We start from the raw sequence: 8,285 nt of genomic DNA, 5'->3' as shown, positions 1-8,285 counted from the left end.
TTAGGAAGGTTGAGAACCACTGCTCTAGTGACTCGGCTTTTGTGTTATCCAGAGTGTTTTTTCCTTGTGGTTATTTCTGTGACTGCGTATGTACTAGAAGGTTTAGGAGTGGAGAAGGAATATTAGTCCATTGTGTACATGTTGCTTCTAAGTAATAGTTTTGAAACCTTCTGATGAGGGAGGCGTCAACTTGCTTACTCTGAGACGTCATTCATCTGTGCTAGTTCCTTTACCTGTAACCCTTACTTCCCTTGGCTCACTTATTTGACAGTAGGTTCTATGATTACTCATTCCAGAAACTGTGTTCAAAAAAATGCTCTTGATGTTCCTGAACTTGTAATACAGAAGTGGTAAGTGATATAAACAGGTAAACTGAATGACCTGGTCAAAGTCACCCGTGACTCACATGGGTGCAGCAGGAATTTATGACACTCTTCCTCTAATAGGACAACCGGTGCCGAACTTTCCTGGTATTTTATATATTGCTCAGCTCATATGGGCCTCCAAGGTATCTCCCTGTGAAAGGTTGCATTTTAAATACAAGTTACTGTAAGAAAGCCACTGCCAAGCCCGTGGTCAACAGCTGCAAATCATTTCTTGGTTTATACTATCTTAGAAGTATGCTTCAATTAATGAATGCTGCTGTTTTTAGTTCTTGCTTGCTTGGTAAGAATGCCACCAGTAGCAGAAGTACAGAAATAACTGGTAAATAGGGAGCAACCTGAAGAATTAATGTGAAAATAATAGAATTATTGTTTCCCATAAATCTGTCCAGTTTTCTTCTGGTTCTTCAGCTGGTGATTAAAGAAAAGTGATGGGGACCTGAAAGGGGGAAAGCCTTCTCTCTCCTGGCTTTCAGTGAACAAATAGAACTTAGAAGCATGGAGTAATAGTTCCAGGAAATGCTCAGAGGAGAGGTGATGATTTTATGACTTATGTCGTTTAATCTTTGTGTGGAGAAACTGTGAAAACAGAAAAACATCTTTTGTTCGCCAGACTCAGGACTCATAAGCCACGGTTTTGTAATTTTGAATCCCGTTGAACAACATTCTGCAGGTTATTAAATCGAGACTTTTGTCTTTTTTATTTTTAGCACTCTCAAGTGTGTGTCTAAATCTCTGGAATGTTGAGGGAGTGACATTCCACAAGCTTCGGATTTTTCTTTCTTTCTTTTTTTTTTTTCTGTTCCATTGTGAAGAGGAGACCAGTAAATTAAGAGCGTTTGATTATTTCACCTTTATTTGCTTTCCTTTTGGGGCTCTGTTACAGAATAAAGAATTGCCTTTTGTGGGTGGATTATTGAATAGAAAAACCACTATTTCAAGATACTGTTTTCTGATGGTGATTAATGATTAATTAACCATGCTGGTGATAATAGAAAAGCATTTTTGTAGTATTAAATTTCTGCATGACCTAGCACAGTATCAGTGAACAAGAAAAATACAGAATTCATAATAGTTTGGGTTTGGAACTGAAATTATACAACAAGTTGCAGTTGTCAAAGCAAAGTTTCTTCTTTAGTATTTTAAAGTATGGAAATCTAGGTATTTTTGGATTATCTGTCATATTAAACTTGCTTAGTATTAGATTCCAAAGTAAGTGTTCGCTAATTTTTGGAGTTTTGGTACATTTAATTTAATTTTTACCCAGTCTTTCTGTTATGGTAACAAAGCAATCAATCATGGTCTTGAATGTGTTACCATAGGAACTGGTTGATTATTAGGACGAGCTATTTATTATTTATTTATATGCTTATTCATTCATGTCTGTGCTCAAGACAGATATTTCACCTTTTAAATGTATCTACTATGGCTTTGAAGCTACATTCTGAAAAGAAGGTCAGTTTGAAGAAAAGAAAATAATGATTTTGAAAATTATGAGTAGAAAAAAGTGTTCTTAGGGCCAACTGAACTAAATTATGATGCAGAGATTCTTATGCTGGCTATTTAAATAGAACCAAACGTTACCTTTCTTTGATAAATGAAACTAACTGATGTAAGGGACAGACTCTGCACATAGTGATGTGTCTTGTTTCTTGACTTGTTTTCTTAGCTCTTTACTTTCTGTTGGGCTGTTGGCTCTGAATAACATGTTGTGGATGGAGTGATACATGATTTCTTAACGTTAAAGAATCACTGAACTGTAACTGGCATTCTTGTAATTGCATATGTTATTTCTTTATTTACTTTCAGTTTGATTAATAAGCTAAAACCTGGCATCATTAAGAAGATCAATAGGCTGTCCACACCAATAGCAGGTTTGGTAAGTAATAAATTATCGTCAAAACTAGATTTCTTTGTCTTTGAAAGGTAAAAATGTGGGCACAGGCAGGTTTGTGTATCAGCAATTACTGTTGAAATTAGGTTATGGATTTTTTGTTTAAGAAAAGTGGTTATAGCAATATGCTTCTCTGTATCTGCAGTCCCCCTCTCTGCTTTCCTTCTGCTTGGGGGCTTCTGTTTACCTATGTTTTGTTTTGATTTTTGTGTCCTCCACCTTTATATATTCCCTTTCTTGGCCTATTTCTTGGCCTATTTCTTCCATGAATTGCATTTATTCATGTTCTTCCTAAAGCTCGGCTGTATACATTGTTTTCACTGGCAGACCATGGCCCCCCAAGCTGCCAGAGGTTCTCCAGGTATTAAGTTCCTGCTGTTTTATGCTATGTGTTACCCTCACCCAGCATGCAGATCTTAAATGCACTTGCAAAATACTTAAAACCTGCTAGCTGTTCTGCTTTATGTAAGGGGTTTCCTACCAAGGTCCTTTGTCACGTTGGACAAGTCGCTGTCTTCAGTTGCCACAGTGGTATTATCCATGAAATGACAGTGATGGTTCTTGAGACTTTCTGGCTTTAAATTCTGGCTCTGTGTATGCAAAGTGCATCATGCTATCATTATGTAGCTATTACAATGGATTAAGACGCTGGAGAGAGCAGTAGTAATGTGAGGCTGTGTCTGTGGCATTAATTTATGATTATATACAAATGATAGATAATTTTCCAATGTTGGAAATCCTCAAGAATCAGTGCTGGTGATAGGAATCAGTTAAGAAAATTAACTTCATAAAACACTGAAGTTTAAGACAGCTAATAATTGGAATGTAAAAACATTGGGATATCCATGCTGTTTATAGTATGTTCGGGAAACTTCTGTTTGACTATTCATGTGTTTACAGATATTAAAGGCATGAGTAATTAAAGTTAGCAGTACCGAAATTTCTGGGTTTGCAGGAGGCATGAAAATCCCATAATAATTTTGATATGGACAAATTGGTTGGATACTGTTATTGAAACTATCTGTCTAGGACAGAAGGAATAAAAAGGTTTTATAGTTTTCTTTCAAAATATAGAATTTCTCAAATATCAATTACTTCTTACCAAGTTGACTCTATTTTACTTCTATCATGAATAGACATCTGACCTGATAATTGTGTTGTTCTGAAAATTGGTTAGGTTAGAAAAAAATCTATCATTGATACCTATATAATTGTTTTCTGGTGATAGAATGAATCAGACAATATTTGTTATTTAAAGAACAAAATTAAACAAATTTGGTTTTTGAAGTCTTTCCTGGAGGAAACATTCAGTTTAATAAAATAAGTTTTATATGAAAATAACCTTTATAAATAACATCAGTGAATGTTAAAATTTTGAATTATATTGAAAGTACTGTCTTTTTTTTCTTTTTTAATGCATTTAGATAATGCATTTATTTAACATATTAGCATGTGCCTGGCATCTGGTAAGCAGTAAGCGGCATGGGGGTGTGTTGAGGGAGAGCTGTAACTTTTATTTCATACCTAGTGCCCTATGGAATCTTTGCAGCACCTTGCTGAGATGGGTGCATTCACCATTACCCTCAGCCCATCTCACAGATGGCAAAGAGTGAGGAGTGACTTCCATAGAGGGTCTTGAAAGACAAAACTGCACTACATAGAACCTGATTCTCAGGAGCCCTATCACATGTCCTCTGCATTCAGTTTAATGGTAAAATAACCATCGTTACAGAGCGAGAACCTTTTGAAGTTTCCCTTCCTCAGTAATTCCTCTGAAAGAAAAATCTCCCTAGTCTCTCACCAAGGCAGCCCCTACTGAATCTTGGACCTGAGCTGCTGAGAGGCAGGAAGCACTGCCAATTCTCTTTTGCCCCTCCCTTCAGAATCTGGTTTCCTTTCTCATTGTAGATCTCAAATCTGCTCCTGGTAAGATTGACAGAGACTTGTGTCTTATTTTTCCCCAACTTCACAATTGTTTATTGAGCTAAAAGTTTCTGTGTAAATCCATTTGGTAAATTCTTTTAATTTCAAAATATGAAGGGGGTGCAAATGTTTCTGTAGTCGGGCTTACAGTGTGTCTCTCACCAGAATAGTGTTCATTGTGCCTGGTAGGCAAGTCTTCACCTCCCACTCCCTTGCCTTCCCCCTTCTTGGTCTCCAGTGACCTTTACATTTCTTGGTGCCCATGTGTGCCCCTTGTTTAGTTTCCATTTAGAGAGTACAGTGTGGTGGTGGTTTTTCCATTCCTGAGATAGGAAAATAAAAAACTGTCTTCAGTTATTCTTAGATAGTGTATTACTTCAATTTTAAATGACCATTTCTTGGATCAATTACCTGCATTTTAAATGAAATTAGCCTTTGATCTCAAACCTTCTGCATATTTGGAATGCTTGAATTGTAGTGGTTTGTTGTGGTTGGCCACTGGAAGTTTTATTCAATTTTCTGATTGTATGATTAGATGAAGCACAAATGTATTTTATTTTTAAATCCAAAGATCTCTCCAAGTATTTCCTTTTCAAGTGTCAGAAATTCTATCTCATTTGGATTTTATCTCTGGGAAGGAAAATGAAATGTACTTCCGTTATATTAAGTAGGACAATTTTCCAAATGCACGATGCTGAGCATTTTCAATGGGATGTAGGAACATAAAAGTGACCACCGCTGCAGAACTGGGTAAGCCCAATTGGTTTGAAGTTGTCATTGTGCCTCATTTAACTCCTTTCCATGCTTGTTTGAAGCAGTTTGTTAGAAGATTTGGCTTTTGGCACTTACTGAAGAAAAATGAATGATCTGAGCCAGATTCTTTATGCTTCTAATTTTTGTGTTTGTAGTGCCTAACATAGCAGCTGAGACATACAGGAGATCAAAGATTTTTTAAAGGCTATACAAACAAGCTTTCCATTGTGAAAAATAGTATGTCCTGGAATTGGGGTTTTATGCAATATTGTTATAGGTTAAATCATGCATCTCCCCACTGTCTCCCATAAAGATATGTTAAAGTCCTAAACTCCAGTACCTTAGAAGGTGACTTTATTTGAGAATTGGCCGATGATGTAATTAGTTAAGATGAAGTCCTACTGGGATAAGGTGGGCCCCTAATCTAATAGGACTCATGTTTTTATAAAACGATGGCCATGTGAAGACAGGCACAGGAAGAATGCCATGTGAAGACAGGATTAAAGTGGTGCATCTACAAGCCAAACACACCAGAGATTGCAGAAAACAAGCTAGGAAGAGGCAAGGAGAATTCCCCTAAAAGTTTCATAGGGAGCATGGCTTAGCCAACAACTTGATTTTATACTTCTGGCCTTTAGAACTGTGGGGCAATAAATCTTTGCTGTTTTAGCCACCCAGTCTTTGGTACATTGCTATAGCAAACTAATACAGACTAGTAAATGTTTCAGCTTTTTCTTTTTAAAAGATAGGGTCTTGCTCTCTTGCCCAGGTTGGAGTGCAGTAGTGTCATCACAACTCACTCTGGGCTTATATGTCTAAATATATTTTTTGAGTAAAATATCAAACTCCTGGGCTTACTTAATCCTCTTACTTCAGCCTCCCAAGTAGCTAGGACTGAAATCTCACACCATCACACCTGCCTAATTTTTAAATTTTTTGTAGAGATGAGAGTCTCACTGTTCCTCAGACTGGCCTCAAACTCTTGGCCTCAAGTGGTCCTTCTGCTTTAGCCTCCCAAGGCACTGGAATTATAGGTATGAGCCACCATGCCTATATGTCTAAATATATTTTTTATGTTGAAATAAATATTTACAGAAAGTTCAAAAAAAAAAAAACAATGCAAAGAGGTCCTCTGGTGTTCTTCACCCAGGTTCCCTAGTGTACCATTTTGTACATAGCACAGTATATCAAAACCAGGAAATTAACATTGGTCCAATCCCAAGACCTTTGTCACATTTCATGTTTGACATACCGTAAATACTTTTTTAGTAGCAAAGCCCAGAGAAACTTTCAAGCTTATCAGATCAATGAGTGTTTTATTTTTAGGATTTATCAGAGAGCTCCCATCTATTCACTGTTCAGTCATAAACATGGCAGCCACATTCCCAATGATTATGTTTTTCTGCCTCATTTCCAACAGAAGAATTTCTTTGGTGTCTCTTAGTTGAGACGCCCAAAGAGGAATTTGAATCGATTAGATCAGCTTTTCTTTCCAGGCTACAGATTTCATAAGTTACTGGCCAGCCTGCAGGTGAGATTTTAAGAGGACAGTCATTGTAGCCAAATAGGCTGTCATCAAGAGTGATAGTTTCCTTTTGCTTACTCAGGTCAGGTGTGTGGGTTGAAGCAGGTCCTTCCATCACTTCTTACTTTCGGTTTTAGCTGTACTTTTTATCTAAGTCACCTCGGCTACCATGTGTATTTAGCTAGCTTTGAAGCCAAGGCAATGGATTTACTCTTTGTATATGGACCTATGGGAAAAATGCAGAATATATCCCCTGAGCAGTGGTTGTATGGATAGAAATGTTTAGATGATTTAGAAATATATTGAAGGCTTTGCTGGAAACATCCCTGTTATTGCCTTTTTTCTTCAGGAGGGCAGTAACTGTGTTTTCCTAGATCTTTTCATCCTGAGATAGTGGCTTTTCTCATTTAACTGAGTTTTCTTTTATAAAAAATATATATATTTTCTCTACCTTTTCTTTTTTTCTTCACAAAGCCATGTCAAACAAACAACAACAACAACAAAACTCTGAAAGTTTGTGTTTTCCAAAAAGTAGTTGGCTTTAAACTTGGGTATGTTCAAATCACTGAAACTCAAAACTAAAACTTCATTTGAGAATTAAAAAAAATCTAATCTTAAAACCTCTAAAAATGAGATATCTTGACAGTGAAAAGAGCTGTTGAACCGGAATAATTTTTAGCATCTGATATGTTAGTGTGCACGAAATACAATATGGATAGAAACGGTAAGGAAGTTGTTCACTCTAAGACTTAATAATCACTTGGAGTCCTAATGATTTGCTTGCATTTAGCCAGAGCAAAGTTTTTCCACTTTGGCATTGCTGACATTTGGGGCCAGATAATTCTTTGTTGGGGGGTTCTGTTCTGGACATCATAGAATCTTCAGCAGTTTCCCTGGCCTTCACCCACTATATGCTGGTAGCATACTTTCCCTTACCCATTTGTGAGAGTTACACATGTCTTCTGACATTGCCAATGGTTCTCATCAGGGAAAATCACCCTTGATTATATACCACCATGCTAAAGAATCAAGAAATTAAACACTATTCCTTTTCATGCACTCCTTTGCTGACTGACTGTCAGATTTGATTGATCTACTCATGCTTTCTAGTTCAATTATAACTTCCCTTTGGAAAGCCATGGCATTTCATGACATTGGGTTTGAATCCCTCCTTTGAACATTTGTGTCTGTCAGAGGGCTCATTGGAAAAACCCTCAGTGTATCCACATTTGTGTCAAAAAGATGGGCTGACTTTAATGCCCAAGGTGGGACCACAGGGGCTGAGAAAGTTGTCTCCTGTTCAGTAACACTGTAGGATGCAGGAAATGGGCCGCTGTGTCAGCTGGCTTAAGTCGCTGAATTTGGCAGTTTCCCTTGCCTTTATTATGGCAAAGGAACTAAGTCTGTATTTGCATTCTTAGTGCTGTTTTCCAGATTGTTAATGGTTAATGTTTTTGTATCTGTATGAAGTTACTTCTGACTCTTTCATCTTCACTCTCCTGCACACTCTCTCACTCTCCTATAGCAAAGCAGTGTGACCTGCTCAGTGTTGACGTCACTGCAGAAACATCGGGTGGGTCCCTTCCAGCACCAATGGGAAATTCACCTGAGGAAACATTATAACATTTATTATTATTTTTTTTATTGAATGGTAACCGTGTATATTAATGCACTTCTGGGGTACAGTGTGGGGTTTTCACACACAATACGAAACACTTCCATCAAACTGGTTAACATAGCCTTCATGTCATTTTCTTAGTTATTGTTTTAAAACATTCGCATTCTACTCTTAGATTCACTTGTACCC

The 8,285-nt window shown here is 37.2% G+C and overlaps 1 protein-coding gene across 2 annotated transcripts in view; it reads left to right on the top strand.

Moving 5' to 3' along the window:
• LMO7 (LIM domain 7) overlaps nucleotides 1–8,285 on the top strand; it is a 206,355-nt gene that overhangs the window by 80,991 nt on the left and 117,079 nt on the right. For both annotated transcript variants that reach the window (XM_023513173.1, XM_003789721.3), the window contains exon 3: nucleotides 2,193–2,262. In XM_023513173.1, coding sequence (XP_023368941.1) covers nucleotides 2,193–2,262 — 70 coding nt within the window. The remainder of the gene's footprint in view (nucleotides 1–2,192; nucleotides 2,263–8,285) is intronic.

This window comes from Otolemur garnettii, unplaced genomic scaffold (genome assembly GCF_000181295.1).
Source record: "Otolemur garnettii isolate 467f Iridium unplaced genomic scaffold, OtoGar3 scaffold00036, whole genome shotgun sequence".
NCBI classification, from domain to species: Eukaryota; Metazoa; Chordata; class Mammalia; order Primates; family Galagidae; genus Otolemur; species Otolemur garnettii.
The sequence above is the reverse complement of the archived record's forward strand: the minus strand, read 5'-3'. Positions and strand labels throughout refer to the sequence as shown.